Here is a 13,094-nt window from a genome sequence, read left to right on the forward strand (position 1 = left end):
TGGAAGTGACTGTGCCAAGAGAACTCAACTCTGAACATTTACTTTTCTAATGTGAAATATTGGCCCTTATTTCAAATTGCCTTTGTTTCCCCTCAAAGCAGCCACATTGATATTGGAGACCGACCCCCCCCTCTTGCCCTTACTCCCAACCAGTTGGGGTGTATAATATAATCAATCTTAATCGCCCATGTGCGACTCCTTTGTTGATCCCTGGGTTGTGACCCTTCACATCTTAATACAGAACATGAGCCCGAAATATAAAACATATTTTATAAAAATAAACACACAAATAACATGCACTCTTGCCCCCAAAATGTTCTATGAAACTTTCTGTACCAAGTGGCAACCTGCAGACACTAACATTAATGAAAAACCTGCAAACATCTCTACACAATGTCAGTTACATTTATTTTATTCCAAAACACATTTATTTTGGCAGTAATTCATGTTCTTACAGAGAATAGTAAAACATCACGAGGACAGAAAAATATTACAAATGTGTTATCAGATGAGAAGACGAGCATGTATGATAAAATATGCATGATTTTGAATATTCCTTGGAAAATCATAAATAAATCTTGATCTCAAACATATTTAAGTCTGTTAAAAGTTGAAAACGCTCATTTTCTACTAAGGTTCATAGAGCTATCAAAATAAAAAAATACCTACCCCACCCCTCCCAAAAAAATAAGAATGCACCATATATACAAATTTCTGTACAGAATGTTGTGACACGTAAAATAGAATTGCTTTCAGTTAATCGTCTAACAGCTACAATTCATAGAAATGAATTTAAAACAGAAAACTTCCACAGTCGTTGCTCAGTCTTTTTTCTATCAAATTCTCACATTATCAAGGTAACACGTATTTGCCACTTCCCACAAAGTTAATATACAAAAATTAGGGACGTATGCCGAGTTGCCCTCTCTTTTGACTAGTTTGGTTGAAAGAAGTCTTTTGGTTAGAGACTCTGCAGGTTGGAATTGGGTAAACCATGTTTGCGACAGACACGTCCACGCCAAAGTGTATTTTTTGTTTTGCGACGATTTTCTTGACAGTTCACTGCATGATGCCCGAGTCAACAGATGTCTGTTTCCGGGTAGACTTGGGTGGAGGCGGAGGCGGTGTTTTGCTGGGTAACGGCGGCGGGAGGTGCTGAAAAACACGAATATGGAGTACAGATTATGCACACATTGTTTAATAACTGTGTTTTTACATATGTACGATGATATACACCAGTGTGCCTTGGCAAATGGTAAACGAGCTTTCCTCTACTTGTGAGCGAAGCCGTGGCCTTAAAATGTCTCATTACAAGTGCAGATTTGCTTATGGCAGCCCGGCTTCCAATCTCGCCTTTTCTGCTGACGCTGCCCCATTCCTCAGCCCTGATTGATTTACCGCTTCAGGGTCCCAGCAAAAGCCCGCCAAGCGCCACTTGCAGTGTCCAATAAATATAAGGCATGTGCTATGAAGAGAGCCTATTGATTTTACTGGCAGTTCATTAAATGGCGTTGCCCTCGGCGTGGGGCTTGAGGGCCTAACACAGAAATCTCAGTCACCTGAAGACATACAGCGCACATGAGCATTTCATAACAAACTTGAACATATGAATTGCGTGTGTTGCTCTGTTCCATGCACTAGGCTCTGTTCCCCATTCATGGAATTTTTTTTGTCTTTTCAGATTGACTCTGCACTGCTGCAAAGTGACTCAGCACTCACACACACCCTGATTCATGGACCTGTGCAAAGTGTATTTTTGTAGTTCAACGTCAGTACAAACTCATTTTTGCAGTACAAAATGAATTTGCACTGTAAATATACACTTTGCACAACAGTTCCATGAATTCGGATTTGTGTCGACATTGCAAAGTCACTTTTCAGCAGTGCAAAGTCACATTGAACCCTGCAAAACATTCCATGAATCGGGCCCATTGTCTTTTGTTAATGAAAAGCTTCTTTACTCACGCTGCATTATCATGTCCGGAGTATTGTGCTGGGCAGCTTGGGGCTAATTAAACGCGGCACCTTTCACAAATGCAAGGTGCCACTTTGGTTCCTCTATGCTACTTTGAAATCGTCTTTCAAACATAATACACAATAATAATAAGTCGACTGTAGTGTAAAACACTACAAAAGCTAAAAAAAAATCAAATCCAGACAAGAGAGTATGCTCCATTTTTAAACTGCTGTGCTCCGTGCCTTCAGAAAACGCGTTTTCAATCTCTTCCACTCCAGACACACAATTTACAGATTTGATTTAGAGGAAATTCACGAGAGACAACATTTCATTTTCAAGTGTATCCTGGAAACCAACAAACAATTATCGGAAAACCCTCAAAATGCATTTACATCACTCCGAGACTGTGCAGGAAGTGGGAGGTGAAAATTGTATCTTACATCTACCATAAAACTATTTCTATTATCGCTATGTCTTTAAATACGCAGTGGAAATGCGGATGGTCCATTTCCAGTGTTGTCTTCTGATCCAATTTTCAGAAAGTTTGATGAAAAGATTAACTATTTTATAGTATTCCAAAATGTGCCACATATTGTGATGTGCAAAATGGTGGACCGCTGCCTCCAGAACATGGAGGTAGCGGGACACGGGGGTAATGCCTGGCTTAGTTACCTGTAATCTTCATTACTCCTAATCCCACTCTTCCTCATCCCAGTAATTACCTATGAGGCAAGGAGCCTCATACGTAATCACTGGGACAAGGAAACGAGATGTGGAGGTTATTCTGGACCAAGAAGATGATTCTGGGAGTTGGGGCAAGGGGTGAGAGGGAGAGGGGATGTGTGGGGGGTGGGACAGGGATTGTGCAATAATTCGTAATGGTCATCCATGTCCAGGCTAAGCAGGTATGATATGTGTTATTAGTGGGTAGAGAGGCATTTTCGTGCAGCCAGTCTAGACATTTCTTAGTTTGGTGTGACTTTTTTTATCTGGGCATCTCTGATAAAGCAGTCCTGCTAAGTGTAATAGACTGGCATTTGGGTGATGTCAGACTAGCCATTTCTTACTGCGGCATTGCAGATTTTTCTGAGCATCTATGATAAAATAACCATGGCTAAGTGTTTTTGCTTCAACTGGCATAGTCAGTGAGATATAGTCCTGTCTTCATGAAGTACTTGTGGCTTCAAGAATGCAGTTGCGTTGGTGAAAGCATGCAGTGGTGGCATAACACAATAATCGAGGCTGCCTGGAAATGTTATTACGTCCATCCAAACACGTATGTGTGCAGGACATACATCAATTAGGGGACCTTAACAATAGGTTCCCCCAACAGTTGCCTCATGTCTTTCTTGGTGGGGACAAATGCACACACAATCGATACTGTTTAATTGGATCTAGGTGAATACAATACATTTTTTACTGCAAATCCAAAAAACATTAAACATTTGTTTCTCAATTGTTGGCACATTTTATTGACAATAAATGAGGGGAGACCCCCACAGCCTTCCCCCCCACCTTTAATACCCCAACCCCCCCATCTATTAATGTGTTGAAATGATCAAAAATTACATCTGAAACATATGTTGTTTTTTGATTCACAGTAATGGTCTGCAATGCTTTGTAGTGATACCGTTTGATTAGTGCATGTAATTCCAGCTGTTTATGCAAGTCAGTCTCTTAATGAAGACTTCACTCGAGAAGTCACTGCAAACCTACATCAAAAGGTACACCGCTTACTGTCATACTGACGGTATCCGCGCAGCCCACGCTAAAAGCTACTAAATCATGCCAGTTACAGGAAACACTTTAGGGCCATGTTCTGGAATTTTCAAAAACGCAATTATGAAAGTGATGTTGGCATGAGTGCTGACAGTGCAGAACTCCTAGCCAGAAGCGGAAGCAGCCTCCCCACCCGTATTTCAACATAGTCTTTACATTGAATCTAAAAGCAGGGCACCACCCTCATGAAAACATATTGACTTGGAAAAACAAGACAATGGAAACTTCATTTCATAAATCAGGATAGAGAAATGGTCAGTTATTACACAAAGTACTTGCAGTCATTGGAACATTGTTTGTTTGTTTGTTTTATTTACTTGTATAGCGCACTGAACCCAAAGGTATCTGGGCGCATTACTTGGATACAAAGTTACAAGAAAAGTGCATTTACAGTAGATAATACAATACGGGAATACAGCGTTAGTACAAAGACAAAATGTACAATACAGGCATACAATGTAAAGAAACGAAACATTACGGATTTCACACATGTTTTAGACATAGTTAAGGTGGCAGGATGTCATGGGTCGGGGAGACCAAAGGGCAGCAAGTAACTAAACTATGGGCAATGTCGGTGAGGAGATAGGTCATGGTCATACTGGAGGCAGTGGTTATTAGTTGGATTGCTGGAGCAACCATGTTTTTACTTTGTGCCGAAAGGAAAGGAACACATGATCAGATCTTAGTGTTGGAGGTAGTTTATTCCAAGTCTTGGCAGCAAGCACAGGGAAACTGGATCCACCTGCTTTGATAAGTTTATATTTCGAGATGTTGAGACAGTGGGCATAGATGGATCTAGTTGGCCTGGTGGGTTCCTTTCTAGTGAATTTGTTCAAGTATTTCAGGGCTGAGTTGTTGATGCACTTGTGGGTAATCATGAGTGTTCTGAAGATGATCCTATCTAGGATGGGGAGCCAGTTAGTATTTCGTCGGGTTTGCGAAATATGGCAGGAGCGGGGGATATTGAGGGCCGTTCTCAGAGCATTGTTTTGCAAGACTTGTAGCTTGTGGAGATTTTTCTGGTTTGTGCCTACAATAGTCCAATTTGGACAATATGAGGGCTCTTGCGAGTGTGCATGTGATACAGCTATCTGAAGTCAGGAAAGGCCTGCAGGCGTTTATGAGTCTTGATGTGTAGGCTGTTGAGGAGGAAGTGTAGTTAATTTGTCTATGGAGAGTTAAGGCAGAGTCAAGGTAGAAGCCTAAGGTTTTTGCTTCCTTGTCAACCTTGATGCAATTGCCAACAATATTGAAGGAGGCATATTTAGCGTCTAGCTCGTTAAGCCTTAGGTTAGAACCGATGAGAAGGAGCTCGGTTTTGTCGTTGTTGAGACAAAGGCCGTGTTTGGCCATCCAAGCTTGTATCTTGCTGTAGATTTTGTTTAGGGGAGAGGCATCTGATTGGTAGTTGCCTGACAGAGTGATAAGTATTTGCGTATTGTCCACGTAATTTGTGTATGAAATGCCTAATTCATCTAAGTGGTCAAATAAGAGCTTAGTGAATATGTAGTATAAGGTGGGGGATACACAAGAGCCCTGAGGAACTCTGCATGTGATAGTGGCGGGGATGGCTGACACAATGGGGGAAAAGACACTCATGGATCTGTCCGTCAGGAAAGAGTTGACCCATGCTGCAGCATTATTGGAGAAGGAGGTGGCTGAAATGAGGTGGTCAGTTAAGATATTATGGTCGACCAAGTCGAACACCGCCGACAGGTCCAATAACAAGAGGAAAGCAGGCTTTCCATTGTCCCTGGCCTCATCCATTTGGATTTATAGATCCAAGAGGGCTGTTTCTGTCCCATGTCTTGGTCTGAAACCCGATTGTCTGAGGCGTAGGAGATTGTTCGTCTCCAGATGGTTTTGGATTTGGATATATGCAGCCTTGTCTAGAATTATTAGGGGAAATGGTACAGTGGTGATAGGCCTGAAGTGGGTAGGGATATTTGGGTCTAGGTTAGGTTTTTTGATGAGGGGCATGACCCAAGCGTCTGAGATTTTTGGGCATGGTGCAAGAGTCAAAGGATGCATTAATGAAGGCAGTGATAAATGGGGCAAATTCTTTAGCTCCTTCTTTTATAATGGACGCTGGACATGTGTCACCTTTTCACCTAGATGTCTTGAGACTTCTAATGATGGACTTGCCTTCTGGTATGGTGACTGAGGTAAATTCAAATGGTTTGATTGGAGTATGAGGTGTGGCTTTTTGGGAGTTCAGATTAAGTAAATTGGTGTTAGTATTGCCTGTGTAGGCTGTATTTAAGAGACTGGCTTTTTTAGCTTAAATTTTTGATTGTAGTAATGTGATTTTGTTAAGTAGGGCATTTTGGTTACTGGTGCACCAGAGGGCATCTTTTATGCAGGCGTCAGGAGGCGTGTTAGGGGATTCCAATTCTTTAAGGATAGTAAAGAGCTCCTTAGTACTAGATTTAACGTTGGTGAATCTGGGGTTGTAGTTTTGCTGTTTAGTCTCTAGGGTGGCTGTTTTGTAAGTGGCTGAGGCAGTAGTAAAATTGTCCATATTCTGCATGGAAGTTTTTTTTTTCTCCAGGATGCCTCTGCATCTCTTTTGGCTTTGTGTAGGATTTTTAGTTCAGGCGTGAACCATTTATTGAGGTGAGCTATAGGTTTGGCTTTTCTTAATTTGAGTGGGGCTAGTTGGTCGAGCGCCTTCAGGAGGTTTTCATTGTATAATTCAACCATAGCAGCCGGGTTAGAGTCGGGAGGAAGCTAATAGTTATCGGTTGGAGTAGTGGGAGCATACTTTCTAAATAGATTAGTCGATTGTTCCTTGTTAGGGTTGGCAGGGATTGCAGATCTTTGAGTGCTGCTGGTTTGATGTCATTGATTTCAAAGGTGATGACATGGTGATCTGACCAAGCGCAGGGCACCGTTAGCTAGGACTTTAGTGTTGCAATTAGAGCCTGCTACCCAGACAAGCATTCTGCCTTTGCAGTGTGTAGGGTCGGAGATCCTCAGGTGAAAGCCCAGTTCTGATATGGTGTTTTGGATGGCAAGGGCATTGGTATCAGAGTTGTTGTGAAGGCCAAGGTTAAAGTCGCCTAAGAGCAGAATTTTTGAGTTAGGTTTGGTATTTTGCGATAAGAGTCTGGTTATATATTCCTCAAAGGAGCTGATTTGGCTGGGTGGTCTGTATAAAGTGTGGATGAGGAGTGTTCGTTCTGATGAAAGGGGGATTTACACAGAGAGGAGTTCTCCTGAAGGGAACAGGCTATTGTCCACTTCTCTGATGGCCATGGTATATTTGGCAATAATGGCTACCCCACCTCCCTTCTTAGTAGTTCTGTCAGATCTGATGATGTTGTAGTCATCCGGGACTGCTAGCATGAGGGCAGGATCTGCTGCTGAATGTAGCCAGGTTTTTGTTATCGCTATAACATCTTGGTTGTTGGAGGTAATGAGATAAGATGTCTAGGGCATGAGCAATGAGTGATCTTGCATTTATGAGGGCCCCCTTGGTATTAGGGACTGTAGTCTAAAGAGGTCGTTTGGTAATAATAGGTGTCGGAGATGGTAGTATGGGTGGTTGGGGAGCATGAGAGTGTGTGGGGGTGGTACTATGGTCCTTGGAAGAGTGGGCCTTCAGTTGTACATAGCGTTTAGTTGAGGTACGTGAGCCTAGTCTTTTGTTTCTATGGGATAGTGTGCAAGGTAGGCTTTGGGAGAATAGATCGTCATGCATAGGGAGGCTGTAACAAAAGGGGAGGCGGGCATTCAGTTTGAGGTATGGGGTACCTGTGTTCTGTTGTGCTGAGATAGGCCTGCACATATTTCTGCTTGTAATATCTATGGGGGGGAAATGGAGTGTAGTAAGACTATGGCCCCAAAGTGGATGAAGCTCTAGATGATGTAGAGCGCACTCCACATAAACACCATAAGGATCTATGTTGATTAGAAGTGGCCGGCTACTGGTTTGATAAGTTGATGAAGGTGAGGCAAGCGCTATGGGCAGTATACAGACAGGCAGATCATGGAACATACATAAGCTAGTAGCAAGTTGTGTGCAGGAGGCTGTAGGCGCAATGCGTGGAGATATTGTATCCTAGTTATACCTTTATAAAGAGCACAAGGTATACAATAGGGAACAGTTTACGATTACACGGGTGTCAAGGTGCCATATTCATTTGTGATAGTTAAGCTTCGGGCACAACAAACATACCAAATATCTAACATGCATAAGTAAGTGAGGCAGTCATGAGCAGTACAGAGGATGATGACAGCTCTGTTTGTAACTCCTAATTATCGTGAATTGATTAAGTCCGCCAGACGATTGAACAAATTGTCTCAGGCTAGCGGACAAACTGTTGGCACGGCAGAGTAGGTAATGCGATGGCAAGGTAGTGAGCAGGCAGTATGCTATATCTGATAAGCAAATTAAGACGCAATGTTGTATCAGAGAGGAGTCACAATTACTCGATTTTAAGTCATGTATCGAAATCCTTCATTAGGCTATCAGCTATTGACGTCATGCATTCAGATTTATGAGGAATGGTGACGTGGTAGTGTTAGCACAGTTATGCAATTTAAGTGAACAGCAAATCATGACACAGACTTCCCATGGCATAACACAATATGACAATAGATCAGGTGACAGGTGGGCCGGCCAACAAAACTTTAGTGTTCAGAGCATGATTTTAGCAATACATATGGTCACATAGGAGTCCCGACGTTGAGAGGATAGTCAACCCTCACCCTTGCGAGCTGGGTTGGTGGCGTGTAACGAGGGGGTCCATATGGGTGTTATAGTTTATCGCATGTGCATAGCTGAAGGGCAGTGTACAGGAAGGGCAATACGTTGTTCGGCCGTTATGGCGCAGACAGGCACAGACAGGAGTCACCCTTAAGAATGGCCCTTGCGAGGATGGACCGGCTAGCCCCTTTCGGTGGCGATGCGTCCACGAAAAACACAAACGCAGCCTATCCTCGTCCGGATAGGTTGCTTAGCTACCTAATAACACATCACGAGCCGACATTTTGTAGAGGCTCCTCGTGTGCTCCGACGGATTCTCAGCAACAAAGTGATTTTCAGTGTAGATATGGATGCGGATCGCCCCACAAGCGGGTAATATGTCAATATAGGCTGGGTGCTCGTTGGTCAGAGAGCTTACCAGCATAGAGTAGATGCGTGCAGGCTCGCCTGCTGGGTTTCCTCGGCACACCACTCCTACGATCTGCGTTGGGGGACAGGCTCCAGCCTTCCACGGCAGCTGACTGACAAACGGCGCAGACAGGAGTCGCCCTTAAGAGGTGGCCCTTGCAAGGATGGACCGGCTATCGCCTTCCGGTGGCGATGCGTCTACGAAATACACAAACGCAGACTATCCACGTCCAGATAGGTTGCTTAGCAACGTAATAACACATCACGAGACACCATTTTGTAGAGGCTCCTTGTGTGCTCCGATGGATTCTCGGCAACAAAGTGATTTTCAGCGTAGATATGGATGCGGATCGCCCCACAAGCAGGTAATATGTCAATAAAGGCTGGGTTCTCGTTGGTCAGAGAGTTTACCAGCATACAGTATATGTGTGCAGGCTCGCATTCTTAGTGTCCCTTCTTAGCTCGCATTCTTAGTTTGGATCCAGAATTGCAGGAATATGCATTGTCCGCTCAAGATGTCATCAATCTTCAAAAGTTGTATTTCCAAAGGAATCCACAAAGAGGGGTAATAGAGTGTTACCAGAACAAAGAATTTTGCATTGAAAAGTATGTCCTATTCACACTTAGCAAGTCATCTTTAAATGAAAAATGACATTTCAAATGAATTAATTCAATGTGAAAAAGGAGGATTTTATGTAATGTCATCATTTGTATAGCGCTTTTCACCATTGGTATCATCCCAACGCGCTATAGGTTGAATGCTCTTGGAGGGACCAAAGTCCAGTGTATGGGAAATTTGTAGGTGCTATTATATGTGTGTGCATACTGGCCCTTAACGGTTACGCGGTTGGCCGAGTCTCTACTTGGGATGTGGATGGGTTGAAGAGGCACACTAGGGAAATAACTTCAGGATGGTGTGCAAGAGGATTAACAATTATGTGTGTACCTACAGTTCGAATTTTTGTTGTGAAAGGTTGCTGCGCTCTTATGGTTGAAGCGCTGTGCAAAGTGTCATTCGAGTTGTGTGTGAAAGCAGATGCGTGCGCAAGTGTGGCCGCGCCTTTTGCTAATTCCATTGACACAGGGTGCAAGGGGAAAAATGCAGTTGTTATATTCAAAGGAATGCAATGGATCAGTACATTCAGCAAGACTCTAACATCTGGGTTAAAAAGGTGGCACCATTCTGCGTGCATTTAGCCATTGTGAAGTGATACTTCTTTGAAGCCTGAATTGAACTTCAATGCAGCATTCTGACAATACCTGCATTACCAACACCCAATACTTCCAAATTGATATGAGTGCAACACAAAGGTCACCTTCACAATTCCTCCAATTGCAAAACATTAGCTACCCTTCACAATTCCTCTAAGGGCCATAAATTGCCCGCCCTGAGTGTTCATCAAAGTGCAGTACATTGCTCACTCTCAAGTTCACCCTACTGCCATGCACTACCTCTATCTGACAGTTTAGGTGCAGAGAGAAAGCCCTCTACCACATTCCTTAAATAGTATTACATTGCACACCCCTAAACAATCCAAATGGAACACAATATATAACCTCAGATCCACCCAGCTGCAACACATTTCCCTCCCTCAGGATTCAATCTAAGTGCAGTATATTGTCCATCCTTAGTGGTCATCCCAGTTTGGTAGTCTGCCCACTCTCAATTCCGTACAACTGCAATGCATTAGCTCCATAGTGACACTTTAGGTGCAGAGACAATGCCCCCCCCCAAAATGCATTAAATGGTAATACATTGCCGCCCCCCCTAAACAATCCCAATGCAACACAATATTCCACCGCATCCATTGTGCGCCCTCTGGAATGGTCCAAGTGTGACCCAATGCCCACCCTCAAATTCATGCAGCTGCAATATCTGGCCCACTGAGGAGATCTTCTAGGTGTGGGGGGCTGAACATTCCTTGACTACACTGATGCATGGGGTGGCGGTGGTACATGGGGAGAGGATAAGTGAGAGGGCAGGAGAAGGGCCCAGAATAAAGATTGAGCAGTGGCTCTGGGGTGTAGGGGATTAATTGCTGCAGGCCAGTGTGTGCGTGTGAGGGGCAGCGGTAGGGCTTCCGGGTGTGGGTGGTTGGGGGGATGCCAGGTTTTAAGGGACTTCCTGAAGGAGAGGTGGTCCTCTATGAGGTACAGAGGGTGGGTGCAAGGACTGAGAAGAATAAGCCTCCTAATCTAGAGAAATTGAATGGGAGTACCACCAGGAGGGTGTGCAGAGCCAGATCTTAGGATTTGGTTCAGGCGGTAGCATGTACGTTTGTTTTGGAGGAATTCACACCCTTTCTTGTGTAGGGCATGGTGGGTAATGTACATAGTTTTTAAAGAGGCACAGCAGCTGATAGGCAGCCAGTGGAGCACCCTTAGAGCAGGGGAGAACTGTTCTCTGGGGGAAAGTGAAAGGTAAGCAGTTTTGCTGCAGATAAGGATTTCTGATTTGCCAGGATTGAGGAGGAGGTGGTTATTCGTCATCCAGCAGTGTATGCTTGTGGGGCATGAATCAAGGTATGGGAGGGTTGGGGAGGGCGGGGGGGGAGTTAGGGTTCTTGAAAATGATCTGTGTCATCTGCGTAGTTGTAGCATGTGAGGTTAAGGCGATAGGTAAAGGTTGAAAAGGAGAGGGGAAAGGAAGGCTCCCAGGAGTACTCTATGATGGACCAGCTGGGGGGCTCATGAGAACGGGTAGAAGGTTGGGATCTGGGAGTGGTCGGAAAGGATAGAGGCGATCCATCTAAGGGCAGAGTCCCTGATGCATAGGGCTAAGAGTCTGTTCGTGAGAGTAATGTGGTTGATCGTGTCGAAGCCTGCTGAGAGGTCAAGGAGGATAAGTGGGGCGCAGCGTTCAGAGTCTGCTGTTCTTTTCAAATCATCCCAGATTGAGACAAGTGAGGATTCGGTTCCATGGAAGGTTCTGCTGAGCTCGGAATATGCTGTGCGATCCAGCAGTTTCGCAGTGAAGCGATTGCTAGAAATGGGGCAGTAGTTGGAGGGAAGAAGGGGGTCAAGGGAGGGCTTTTTTTGTTAAGGTTTGACTTGAGAGGTCGTGTATGCTTTCGGGAAAATGCCTGATGTTAGTGAGTGATTGATTATTTGATTATAGACCTGGCAAGGCTGCCTGTGCATGTGGAAGAGAGTATGTTCTTGAGTAGAGCAGAAGGCAAGGGTCTCCAGAGGATCCTGCGGGGTGGCTATTTCAGAGGAGCCTAAGGAATTTAGGGTGGGAGATGACAGAGAAAGAGCAGAACAGGGGGCATGTTGGAGGCATTTGTGTGGGCGGGGCAAATGGGGGTGCTAGGGAGGGAGGAGGATGCTAGTTAATTGAGGATGGAGAGGGTTCTTTCAGTGGCTATGTTGTAGCAGTTGTCTAATAGGGCATCACAGAGTGTTTGGGGGAAGGGGAGAGAGGGTTGTGCATATCAGGATCTTGAACGCTGTGATTATCATGTGGAATTCCTTACAGTAGTTGCTGGCGTTGGAGATGCAAGTACTATGGAATGATTTTTTGGCTTTCCAGATTTTCATCCCGTAGGCCCCAATATGTCTATCAAAGGTGGCTTTGTTCTGAGGGAGGGGCTGGCCAGCCATTGGCATTCCAAGCGGTGGTTTAGGGTTTGGAGGGATTTTAGGGATTGGGTGATCCACCTGGGAGAAAGGCCTGTATGGTGGGAGGCGGATCTGGTGGTAGTGAGGGAGGAGAGGGTATCTGAAAGCCATAGGTCGGAATGATTGGGGGATGGGGGGGTTTCCTTGGAGGGGGAGTGAGGTAAGGGAGGAGGGTAGGGAGTGGGACAAGTGTGGGGAGAAAATGACCCTGTTCCAAAGGGGGATCCTGGAAGAGATGGCATTGCGGGGGAGGGGGGGAGGGGTCAGGAGGAGGGGGTGATATGAGTGAGAAAAAGATGGCAGATTGATCAGTCCAGATTATGGGCCGGGAGGGGTCGGGAGGGGGGATGAGGTTGGTGGAAGTGAACACAAAATCCAAGGTAGGGGCTTCTATATGGGTGGGTTCCGATATAAGTTGTGACAAGTTGAGGGCTTCCAAGTTGTCAATTAGGTGACAGGGGTTGTCAAAACAGATGTTCAGATCCACTAGTAGGGTGATTGAGGGAAACCAGATCATGATGGCTGCTACGGAGTCACTGAAAGAATCCACTAAAATTCTGTTACAGCAGTGAGTGAAAGATGATGAGTTGGAATCTGACATGCAGGGATTCAATATCG

The 13,094-nt window shown here is 44.7% G+C and overlaps 1 protein-coding gene across 2 annotated transcripts in view; it reads right to left on the reverse strand.

Moving 5' to 3' along the window:
* Positions 1-387: 387 nt before the first annotated feature.
* DOCK1 (dedicator of cytokinesis 1) overlaps positions 388-13,094 on the reverse strand; it is a 2,312,292-nt gene continuing 2,299,585 nt past the window's right edge. For both annotated transcript variants that reach the window (XM_069611483.1, XM_069611484.1), the window contains exon 52: positions 388-1,155. In XM_069611483.1, the coding sequence (XP_069467584.1) occupies positions 1,060-1,155 (96 nt within the window). In that variant the 3' untranslated portion in view covers positions 388-1,059. The remainder of the gene's footprint in view (positions 1,156-13,094) is intronic.

This window comes from Ambystoma mexicanum, chromosome 8 (genome assembly GCF_040938575.1).
Source record: "Ambystoma mexicanum isolate Mex_15411 chromosome 8, UKY_AmexF1_1, whole genome shotgun sequence".
Lineage (NCBI taxonomy): Eukaryota > Metazoa > Chordata > Amphibia > Caudata > Ambystomatidae > Ambystoma > Ambystoma mexicanum.